At 35.3% G+C, this 12,899-nt stretch overlaps 1 protein-coding gene across 1 annotated transcript; it reads right to left on the bottom strand.

The window, feature by feature from the left end:
• Positions 1–467: 467 nt before the first annotated feature.
• LOC107036290 (integrin beta-PS) lies at positions 468–10,644 on the bottom strand. Its single transcript, XM_015254165.1, has 12 exons — positions 10,432–10,644; positions 8,893–9,106; positions 8,213–8,441; positions 7,835–7,919; positions 6,810–6,980; positions 5,903–6,169; positions 5,193–5,480; positions 3,555–3,863; positions 3,214–3,426; positions 2,307–2,429; positions 874–1,197; positions 468–795 (listed from the first exon to the last, which is right to left on the bottom strand). The coding sequence occupies exons 1-12, from the start codon at positions 10,609–10,611 to the stop codon at positions 721–723; spliced, it is 2,478 nt and encodes an 825-aa protein (XP_015109651.1). The 5' UTR covers positions 10,612–10,644; the 3' UTR covers positions 468–720.
• Positions 10,645–12,899: the final 2,255 nt, after the last annotated feature.

The raw sequence follows: 12,899 nt of genomic DNA, 5'->3' as shown, positions 1-12,899 counted from the left end.
GGCATTTGTATGGATAATGATGTCATAATGACGGTCGTAAGTAATTTCTAATTTGTGACGGTCATAAATTAAAAAATTGTGTTATCTACACAGATGAAGAATGGCCGTGATTTTTATTTTAAAGTGCGCACTAGTCCCATGCAAAAAGGATTGAAATAAAAATTGTTGAAGAAAAAATTGAGCTGAAAAATGACTGTCATTTTTTCTTGGCAAATTGCGATGGTCATAGAGGGAGGAGGGGAATTGTTACAGCCGTCATAGACGACTCATGTGACAGGTCATGTGACGCATTGCTACTATAGACTCGCGAATTCATGAGGATGCGCGATTGGAAAATGCGGGGGAGAGGGGGAAATCTTACTCGAGATTGTTCGAGGATTTGAAGTATAATAATTTGATTATTTAAACTCCCAAGGTTTAAACTTAATCCTTTATTTAGAAATATTAGAATACATTTTAAACGACTGAGGAAAAATCATTTTTTCAAAATATAATTTGTATGAATGAGATTGTCCATTGATAAAAAAAATCTCAATCATCGAAAATCTTCGAATCTATATTCTTAATACTGTATAAGAAACTTAATATTAATAAGTTTGACAAAAACTTATAAATCCTAATTTATTAATTCATCATTCACTCATATTTGGTACAAAAGTGGCGGCAACATAGTCATAAATATAAAATTCTTAAACTAACTATTCTCTATTCAATTTGGCATTAGGTTTGTCTAGTCTGCTCGAACGTTGGATTGCTGAAGGTCGTCGTCGACGGTTTGTAAAGCGGGTTTTCATCCTAAAAGTCGTAAAATCGTGATCAAAAGACGTGTCAAAAGATTTTTTTACACCTGCACAAAATGAAGGGATGACTCACTCTTCCCCATTTGGCCGAAGACCTCTCCTTCTCGAATTTCGCGTACTCCTTCCTGTCGTGAATAGTAGTGAGGACTTTCCAGATGAGGAGACCCAACAACCCTAGAAGGACAGTGGCAACTACGACGCCAATGGCAACCCCCAGAACAGGCACTGGCTCGGGACATTTTTTCGTTCTCTCGACAGTTATATTGTACAGCTTCTGGTCACCCCCTTCTCGGAGGAGGGCGTACTTGAATGCGAATGTGCAACCGTCTTCTGAGGGCACCCAGCACATGCGAGTGCCCGCTGCATGCTCTTCTCTACTCGTTACAACTTTATCTACCTGAATATGACGAGAGGAGATGAGATGAATTCAGTAGTGAAGTGGTAAACGGAAATAAGTCGACTTATCTCCCAGTTGAGTTTTTGAGGAATATTTCCGAATCTAAGGGAGATAGCGAAATTTTCGTAATCACATTTGTTGTAGCACTTAATTGGATCAACAAAAAAGGTTATGACAGAAATTTTGCTATCTCCCTTAGATTCCGAGATATTAATTGAAAACTGGTCAATAGTCGAAATTGACTTATCTCCTTTTACCACTTCGCTACTGAATTGTTCATATAATTAATATTGGGGTTAATTAATATTCATCTTCATGGTTGACTAGATCGAACGGGCGCGACCACACGGAGAGAAAAATTCAGTAGCGAAGCGGTAAACCGGGTTAAGTCCATTCTGACTATTGGCCAGTTTTTGACGAATATCTCGGAATCTAAAAGAGATGGAGAAATTTGTGTTATAACCGTTTTTGTAGAGCCAATTGAGGGTTATAAAAAAGGTTATGAGAAAAATTTTGCTATCTCTCTTAGATTCTGAGATATTAATCAAAAACTGGCCAAAAGTCAAAATCGACTTAACCCGGTTTACCGCTTCGCTACTGAATTCAATAAAAATGACCAGAAAAAATACGTAAAAATTATATTTCGAAACGTAATCCGCGAGCGAAGTAAAATTCAGTAAAAAGTGTGAGTCGGAACTGAAATTGTACGAATCGCCACGTAAATTCTACGATTTGTTCCGTAAAAATGAACCACTCGTCTGAGGATTCACCGCTGTGGGGACAACAAGTCGTTCCGTAATTTTTCCCCAACGATTGAGAAATTTTACGGAACGGAACGTAAAAAAAACTCACCAGCTTCATAAAAATTGTTGAACATTAAAGAATTCTTTATTTTGGAGGCATAATAAGTCGACGTGGCAATTTCGTACTTTGTTCGGTGATAAACCTGAGAATTCACTGAACTTTTCAGATTTCTTCTCTTCTATTCCTATGAAAACTTTTTCAAAGTATTCTCCGAAAACTTAGCTAAGAGCTCAGTCGATTTGAACCGTTTTACCGCTTCGCTACTGAAATGAAAACAAAATTCATCTAATTTCCATTTTACTTACGAGATAAACTTCGTCATCGCATCCACCGCAATAGTCCTTAGCTTTTGGTCCAGTTTTGTATGCGAGACACTCCACGCAGTCTTTTAAAAGATCACAGTCACTTCCGGAACATGCTTTGGGGTCCTAAGAGGCAAGAATAGAATAGAAAGTCAGCTGTTGTAAACGAAAAGTAACTTTTCCTTTACGGAATTTACTTTTCGTTCACTATCGTCTTACAAAAAGTGCCACTTTTCGCGCAAAAATCAGTGAAGGAAAAGGGACTTTTCCAAGCACGAGTTTCAAAATAGTATATTTCGTAACGAGTGCAAAAAAGTGTTCCACGAGCTAAAAAATATTTTTTTCACGAGTTACGAACAATATTTTTCATCACAATGTGGCGGAAATTGGACTTTAAGTACGCGGAGCGTGCGGAAAAGTTCACTTTTCGTCACAGCGTGATGAAAAAAACTTTAACGTTGGGGCAATGTTAAAACACATCATCGCCCACCCGGAAAAATATATATTCTGAACGTTATATATTTTATATATGGAATTGGCCTGATTTATATATCAAAGTTATATAAAATATAAATTTCTGTTTCATATATATATTTTACATTTTAATTGTAATTTTATAGATTTTTATATAGAAGATAAATTTATAATCTTTGTATTAATTTAAAATATAATATATTTTTTTAATTAATATAAAGTGTCATATATATTTTATATAAATCTTATATATATTCGAAGAATATGTTACATTATATACATTTTTTACATATTTTTTCACGAGGGCATATAAATTCAATTCGAAAGCAAATGGATAATTAATTATCAAAAATATTCCAACTATGCTGTGACGAAGGCAATTTCACCTGTTTCTCCGCGAATTATGACATAAAAATATTGATAACAGAATGCTCACCTCGCAATAAGCATTTTGACAGAATTCCCCCGAATAAATACTCGGTGGATTGCAGAGGCATTTTCCACACTTGCACTCTCCCCGACCGCTGCAAATCTCGGCGTTCTTCCCAGGCGGTAAACAAGCATTGTCCCTGCACTCACAGGCCTCACCGCTCCATCCCCGTTGGCACCTGCACGTGCCGCAGTCACACCGGCCATGATTATTACAAATCTTAAAGAAACATTCACAGAAACAAGTGGTTTTAAAGCCAACTATCTACCAAGTGAGAGGTGTAAACTGCTCCCAGCGTTTCTCTGCACCTCATCATTTTCCGTGGATTACACATGTATTATACGCACCAGATGACGACCGCCTTCGGTTACACGGTTGCAGGAGAAGTTGTTGCACTCGCAGTAGTCACCGTAGTATACTTTATCTCCCGATGAAAGTTTGCTGCATTGGCAAGTGCCGCATATGCATACATCGTGACCACTGCAGTCGACTGTATGATTTGCCGCTCGACAATTTTTCACTCTGTTTTTCCTGGTGGCGGCATCGTCGTCACCGCGACAAACGCAAGCCTCATCGTAGTAGCCACTCGGACAGGAGCATACGCCGCATATCAATGCACCTTTGTGGTTGCATTCTTTGGCTCCGGTAATATGACCCTTTCATAAATTCAGATGGAGATGTTCAGCACTTTTAGATATTTCTTGAAATTTCAGACAGAAGCATCCACAAGGGATTCTGAATTTTCAATGGGAGTTTGAATTCAATTTCGAAGGAAAACCGTCACTCAATTTCTCATTCATCTTGAAAATTCAAGAAAATTGGGTTCTCGTGTTAAAGAATCATTGATTTTTCAATGAATGCTTGAAATTTTTAACAACCACAAAGTTACATGAAATTTCGGCAGATTTCTTCATTAATGAATCAGTTAATTTTTTATGAATATCCAAGTAATTCTCGATTTTCAGATCTATGCGGCACTGAAAAACGTCGAAAATTTTGCAAATTCGGAAAACTCTGAATTTCTCAATCTATTGAAAATTCACGCTTTCATTGCAAAATTAATGATTATTTAACATGAAAAACCCAATTTAATTGTCTTGAATTTTCAAGATGGATGAAAAATTTAGTGAACACTTTCATTTGAAAGTGAAGTCAACCTCGCATCATCGAAAATTCTAATGACACTGTGACTGAAATTTCAAAAATTTCTAACAATGTGGTTTCATTCAAATTTCAAGCAATGGAAAAATCAATGGAGAATGTAAATTTCTGCTCAATTATTCCATGAAAATTGATAGAAATCAGGAATATTCAGCGTAATTTGGTACTGAATATTCATAATCGGATTGAAAAGTCAAGTAATTTGGGGAATCCCCGTCTCCCCAGCTAAAAAAATCCCAATTCCATTGAATTTTCAGTAAAATCTGAAATTTGTGGATTTCTCTCTCTTAAATCAAATTAAATATCACTCTCGGGAAAATTACTAATCAATTGTCCATGAAATTTATATTTTCTTAACAATGTCGTTCATTAAACACATTATCAACCATTTTTGGCTGAAATTTCCGGTACGATTCTCTGACATCATAATTCTCCTGAGATTTCAATGAATTCCGTCATTAAAAATTCAAAATTTTATGGGCAAATGAATGAAAGCTGTAAATTGTAGTTCAGTTATTCCATAAAAATTTATAGAAATTCGGAAAATTCACATGAATATATTCCTTAATCTTCAAGTAACTTCAAGTCTCTATCAATATATCAATTTCAATCTTAATTGTTATGTATCAATCTCATTAGAGCGGATTTATTTATTTTTTTAATCCACGCGGTGATTAACATCTCCGTTCAGGCTTAGAAAGGCATTTTATCAATCGAATAACGGAACAAAACACACAAACAGGCAAATATATCAGGAAGAGGGAAGAGAATCAGTAAATTAAACATTCGATTCTGTTGCAATATTATTTAGCTTTTCTACTTACTGGATGCCCCGGATGATCACATGGACACCCACACATCAATTCATAATCAATTGTAAGATTCTCCTTCAATCCCTGGGGTCTAATCAAGAACGACCCCTTCCATAGTTTTTCATCAGCAGGACATTCCGTGGCAGTCACCACAATATCAAACTCCACGACGTCACCGTAGTGGAGACCATCGCAGAAGTTGGTCTCCTTCTCACCAGCCCCACTCAGACATGACGATGAGTACTTGATGTCGATGAAGTCTGGGGCTGTATCGATTAAGGTGACTGACGTCACTAATCTCTGATCAATTAATTATTCAAGTTATTCACAAATGTTTTTACATGAAAGAAAAATTCATTTGTGCCAAAATAATTTGTTTGATATACAAAAAAATTACAATTTACAATTTAATTTTTAATAAATTAAATTTTATTTAAAGTAAATGACAATTAAACAATTTTTTTTTACAATTTAATTTTTAGTAAATTTAATTTAATTTCAATTAAATTGTCTATATGTACGGAAACAATTTTTTTGTACGTCAAACAAATTACGAATTAATTAATTAAGTTAATTTAAATTCATTTGAATTTAATTAATTAAATTTAATTTGAATTAACTTAATTAATTAATTAATTCATGAAAAATGAATTTAATTTAATTTATCAATTGAATTATTTGCGTAATAAATTAATTTATGCTCATTCATATTGATGAATCACCTTGTATTCATCCTGGATCAGCTGTATAACAGCAGATCTATCATGCTTCTCAATAATCCCAACGGCTGAGTCCTGAATCCCTTGACTCAGCATCTGATAAGTTTCATTTTTACCTGCGGGCACTGCGAAAACCACGTGAATGTTGTGATCGCGAGCCTGCTTGTTTATTTGGGCGAGGGATGGGTAGTCCTGGAGGAGGGAGTGGGTGTAGGTTCCCGTTGGATCCAAGTGGCATTGACAGTCGTTTGGTTCTATTATCCCTGCAAGCTTCATTCAAACAGGACATTAATGCCTAATCAATTGTGGACGTCCGCATGAAAGGGGAGCACTTTGGCACTATTGGAGTTATGTATATGCCAATAATCTTGATCTGATTCTGCAAATTTAGAGCCAAAAATGAACTTGACAGCGTAAAGAGTGACGACGCTATAGACGATCGAAATAGTATATTTCGTAACGAGTGCTAAAAAACATTTTTTCATCACGCTGTGGCGAAAAGTGGACTTTTAGGCACGCGGAGCGCACTTTCCGGTACATTGTGATGAAAAATATTGTTCGTAACTCGTGAAAAAATATTCTTTGGCTCGTGGGATTATATCACGAGCCGAAGGCTCGCCTTCGGCTCGTGATATAAACCTCCCACTCCCCAAAAAACACTTTTTTGCACTCGTTACGAAATATACTATTTCACGAGTTACGAACAATATTTTTCGTCACAGCGTGATGAAAAAATAATTCAACATGGGTTTAAATGGGAGTTGGCAAGAGAAAAACGTGAATATCTCGGAAAATAGAATCGACAAAGTGGTCCCTTTTCATGCGGACGTCCACAATTAGTCATAATCAACAACTCAATGGCTTTTCGTTCGCTTTGTGCGAATGTTTTCCCGAAAATCAGTGGACTTACTCGGCCATCACCAGCCATGTGGGAACTAGCGTCTGTGGAGACGACGAGAAGATGTCGTGCCTTCTCGTTCCAACCGATTCGCTCAGTGCAGACCATGGCCTGCATCATGGCGTCGAAGCCTCCTTCCGGGGCGTCCAGGTTACCGGAAATAGGAGCTTCCTTCACTTTTCTCTATACACGTGGACAGAAATATTCAATAAAATTACGTTTTTTTTCCGTAATTCCGGAGCGAAATGTGGTTGTAGGAAATTTTACAGAACTGTCACGTAATTTTTATATAAAATCACGGAATTTTTCCAGGGCGTTCCTTAATTTTTACATGAATCTCCTGTGAAAAATTACGATACCGTCGCTTAAATTTTCTGAGTCGATTTCGTAATCGGTGAACGAACTGGGAGTTCCGTAATTTCTACTGAACATTTCTCTCCGTGCAAAACAATTCAGTAGTGAAATGGTCAATCGGTTTCAGTCGACTTAGCTTCCAGTTGGGTTTTTGGTGAATAACTCGGAATTTAAGGAAGATTAAGGAATTTAAGGAAGAAAATCACGGAATTTTTCCAGGGCGTTCCGTGATTTTTACATGAATCTCCTGTGAAAAATTACGATACCGTCACTCAAATTTTCTGAGTCAATTCCGTAATCGGTGAACAAACTGGGAGTTCCGTAATTTCTACTGAACATTTCTCTCCGTGCAAAACAATTCAGTAGTGAAATGGTCAATCGGTTTCAGTCGACTTAGCTCCCAGTTGAGTTTTCGGTGAATAAATCGGAATTTAAGGAAGATAGCGAAATTTTTGTAACATCCTTTTTGGAAGTCTTCACTTTTCTTTACAAAAAAGAATTTTAGGAAAATTTTGCCAACTCCTTTAGAGTTTGAGATATTCATCGACAACTGGCGCTAGAATGGAATCGACTTAAACAGTTCGACCACTTCACTACTGAATTAATAAAATTTCCAAGAAAATACAATTTTTGTGAGAATAATTCTGCGATCAATCCTTCTCGTTAAAAGGAGTATTACTCACTGTGAATAATTTATCATCGTCATTCAGAGGCAGTTGATGTTTATAGCCGTAAGGGGGTGCACAGCCATCACATGGTTTGATCAGTCTGAAACAGAATAGAAATACAAAATATATCCTGATTATTGCCAATGGAAGTCGACGTGTCCTCGGGGAAAAGACGATTATTCCGTTATTTACGAGGCGATTAATTTTTTTAGTATTCAATGAAATTCAATTTTCACGTCCATACGACGATGAACATCAGATTTCATTGTCATCGAAGATTTTTTTATTCCTTAATTTTTTTTATCACGCCTAAATTTTTAATTAAAATAGTCCGTGATTAATTAATACGTCCATTCAAATTAAAGTTCGTCAATGAATTATGAATGCCATTACTTGGCGGGTGAAGTGTCCGTCATAGGAAGAGCCACTTTATCAACGAAACTCCCAAATCCAAGTTTAAATTTAGATGTCAAATTCCTCATAGTGGTAGCCAGCTCCTCCCCCAACTCCGACAAGTGTTTTCTGTACTCTCGCATCGACGCGGAGAGGTCCATGAGGTAGTACATGTCCACCGGGTTATCCTCAGCCTGAGTGTACCTCAGCTTCAACCGAAACTCCTCCTCTAGATTAAAGAATCATAAATATGAAGCAGGAATGAGCATTTTCCCAAGGATATTGAAAGCACTGTTCAAAATTTTTAGCTGAAATTTCCTGTACACTTCTTCCAAATTTTTATCGCATTTTAGTTCCACGACAATTGCAGTTAATTTCGTAATTGAAAATTCATGGAAAAATTAATGAGAACTTGAATTTTAACTCAATTATTCTATGAAAATTAATAGAAAGCAATAGAATTTCGAAAATGCAATGTAATTTGGCACTGAATGTTCATGTTTTCGTTGAAAATTCAAGTAATTTGACGAATTCTTGTCTTGACGCTTCTGAGAAATTTGAAATATCAGTGATTTTCCAATAAAATCTACAATTTCATCATTTTTTCCCCCCAAATCGTATTCAACGGCGCGAAATTTCAATTTTTTTCAAACAGCGCGTTTCTCCTCGCCCCCCATTACGTTTTCTGAGCTTCAGGTGGATCTTCTGTGGCTGCACTTGCACGGGCTCTCTCCCCTTGATCGACGACAGTGAGTCATTCCTCTCTACTGCGACTGAGGAGACTTCGTCAATGATTTTATGGCCGAAACACCAGTCTCTCCCTTCTTGCATTCGTTCCTCGTGAATTCTTCTCGGTATGCAACGAGCTGGCAGTACGTCAGATGCATTCAACCCCTAAAAATATTTTCATCATCCCTCGGTCAGACATTCGAGAAATCTTCATTTTTAGTTAAATGAGTCAATTGCAAATCCAATTATTTGTTTTCTTGAAGTCAAGAAAAAAAAATTCACCATCTGCAAGATTTTTTCAACTCCAGTGTCTTCTGAAGTTAAAATGAATATTAATATATTCCGTTAAGTTATGTAAATTTTATTTATAATTTTATTCAATTCTCTTATTTTCTAAAAATTGGGTAGAAATATAAAATTTGAGGATTTTTTCTCCAGTGAAATCCTTTTATACTTTTGGGGCTTTCATTTGAGCCCCATTTAACGCTAAATTTCCGGACCTTTAACAATGATTTTATTTTTTAAATTTTGCAGATCTGACCTTGAATCTTGATATTGAACCATTAGAAAACATTTTAAAAATCTGAAAAAAAAATTAGGAAGTTTACCTTTGGCGGAAGATTGATAAAAAATTGTAATTTTAGAAAATTCCGAGGATTTTCTATAAATAAATGATAAACAATCAATTTTTCACCACAAAAGTCATTTGTTCAGAGTCGTAACACATTTATTCATATTCAGAATTTTACCAGAAATCGATTTCAAGCCTAAAAAAATAAGGTTTCCGAAGGTTTAAACAATTTCAATTATTTATTGATAAACAACGAATGTTTAAAAAAATAATAATTCTGTGCAAAGTGGAATTTCAGTGACACTGAATATTCATATTTTTTTTCAAATATTTCTCACGCAATTTAATTGACTAATTAGATGATTGAAAATGGTTGAATCCAAAGCGTGAACTTCATAAATGAATTCCTTTCACACCAACTATTAAAAAAAATGAAATAGTGACGAAATAATAAACAACCGAAGAATTATCTCAATACAGCGACTAATAAAATTTTAATTTCATTTAATGTAATTTCAATGACACTGAATATTCATATTTTTTTCAAATATTTCTCACGCAATTTAATTGACTAATTAGATGATTGAAAATGGTTGAATCCATAGCGTGAACTCCATAAATGAATTGCTTTCACACCAACTATTTAAAAAAATGAAATAGTGACGAAATAATAAACAACCGAAGAATTATCTCAATACAGCGACTAATAAAATTTTAATTTCATTTAATGTAATTTCAATGACACTGAATATTCATATTTTTTTCAAATATTTCTCACGCAATTTAATTGACCAATTCGATGATTGAAAATGATTGAATCGATAGTGTGGTCTGTACCAAACTGTAAAAGATACTTGGATATCCTTAAATTGGTGAAATTAGATCACAAGAAAACGTGACTAATTGATTGATCACTCACTGTGGCCGAGCACCACACACACGAGGGTGTCTTGATGCAGCTGGAGCACTTCCGCTGTGCAGCGCAATCCACCACGTCCCGATCTCCATCCTCCCCCGCGGAATTCCCCAAAACACTTAACAAAACAATCACAAATCCCGAAATCCTCATTTCTGGAGGTATCCAACCAAATGACTTCATAAATCGAGAGAATTAAATCAATGTGAGCTCGACGTGCTGGCTGGAAGGATACTGCGGCATCCCGCGGAAATGACTCCACAGAGATAAGTCAACGCTGCGTCATAACACAATTATTATTCGCTCGGCGTTTTTCCCCTCGGCCTGAGGATTACGTGGACATTTATTTCTAGTTTCAACAGGCCTTCGATTTTCTATTTAAAAATATTTTTATGCGAAAAATTAGCGTATTCGCATATCGATTCTTCAGGATCCATGAAAGAGGAGAATAATTTAACAACTAATGCAACAATTAAGTCACATGAAAAAGAAATTTATTAAAGAAAAATCAACTATTGCCCCTGAAATTAGTAATAAGCATTATTGAATTAGTGAGTGCAACAATAATATTGGATTCAATCAAGAGAAAAAGGCAATTAAAAAATGAATGAAGTCATTTCCACGAATGGAAATTCAATTTGAAGAAATTTCAGAGTGAAATTCACATGACAAAAAGTATTTTTGAATCAAAAGTATAATATGCTGAACTAATTAATATCAGTACTTACTGCAACGCATTAATTATTACTCAAATTGATTGATGATAGTTAATAATATTTATTCATGAATAAGTCACTAACAATAATCGCTGATAGAATCAAGAAAACAAAGCAATCTAAGAGTTAATGGAATAATTTCCAACAATAAAAATTGAACGTAACAAATCCGTAAACTTCACACAACATAAAAAATATTTATCAATCAAAAATACATTACATTAAACTAATTAACATGCATACTAATCAATTGATCTAACAACAACAATTAGCAGAAAAAATTGAGCCATCTCCGCAAATAAAAATTCCATAATCATCTCCCACAATTACCATATTTAAACGTTAAACACTTCAATAGATTGCTCAGAGCATTACTCACCCATCGGATTACTCACTCGAACTTTAAATTTAAATAACGATACGTGCGATGGATTAATCACGCCGATGACTCCAATAAATCAGCCCGACCCCTCGACATCTGAAAACCTTCGCAAGGACTTCATTCAAATTTTCGAACTCTCAAGGTCGTGAAGGTCATGACCCCTCGACGCTACAACTGGCTGAAGGTAAGACCCCCCAGATTATCACTTGCCCACTGACCCCTGCATTATCGACAGCAGTCGAGATCCGCCGCCCGTTTGGGGTAGCCTATAGTATATTTCGTCATTAGTCAAAAAAAAAATATTCTAGCAAATATGAGTTTCTGCAATGTTATGAGCTAGAAAAAATTTTTGCGGCCGTGTGACAAAAACACCTTAGATTCCAACCAATCAGAGCTAGGCATCCAGAATCTCTGCATTACCGATCGAGATGCATGGCTGTGATTGGTTGAAATTGAAGGTTGTTTTTAGAATACCCTAAATGCGAAGAATTTCAGCCCTGTTCATAGATTTCCACTTAAAACCATTTTTTTCATCACACTGTGACAAAAAGTGAACTTTTCGGCACGCTCCGCGTGCCTAAAAGTCCAATTTCCGCCGCATTGTGATGAAAAATATTGTTCGTAACTCGTGAAAAAATGTTTTTTGCACTCGTTACGAAATATACTATTTTGGAGATATGCTCACGATTTGAAAAGCAAATAATTGAATCTAATTAAACTCGTATTCTCACCCTTCTTCATCACTACTGAATAAAATAATAATATAATATTATATTATATATTATAATATATTATTATATTATATAATAGTAAGCAATCGTTCTATTTTTAGATTTTCTCATTTTAATCAATCATATAATATAATATTATATTAGTATATTTCGTAACGAGTGCAAAAAAGTGTTTTTTGGCGAGTGGGAGGTTTATATCACGAGCCGAAGGTGAGTGATATAATCCCACGAGCTAAAAAACATTTTTTCACGAGTTATGAACAATATTTTTCATCACAATGTGGCGGAAATTGGACTTTTAGGCACCCGGAGCGTGCCGAAAAGTTCACTTTTCGTCACAGTGTGATGAAAATAATATAATATTCTATTATATTATATGATTCATTAAAACGAGAAAATCTAAAAATAGAACGACTGCAATGTTTCTATTCAGAAGTAAAAATGCATTATTGATATCCCCAAATAATTTATTGCAATATGAAAAATTAACAGTTGATAAATTGGACACACAATTCCCATCCGTCGTGTTGCTTTCTCCACTGAGAATGATTATAAACAATTAATTTAAAAAAGAAATATCGAATCTGGCAGGACAAAGGCATAATGAAAGGGCATCAACAGCGTCAGTTCATTCAAAATTTC

This window comes from Diachasma alloeum, unplaced genomic scaffold (assembly GCF_001412515.2).
Source record: "Diachasma alloeum isolate Michigan unplaced genomic scaffold, Dall2.0 Dall_scaffold_00208, whole genome shotgun sequence".
NCBI lineage: Eukaryota > Metazoa > Arthropoda > Insecta > Hymenoptera > Braconidae > Diachasma > Diachasma alloeum.
This window is presented reverse-complemented; position numbering and strand designations above follow the sequence as displayed.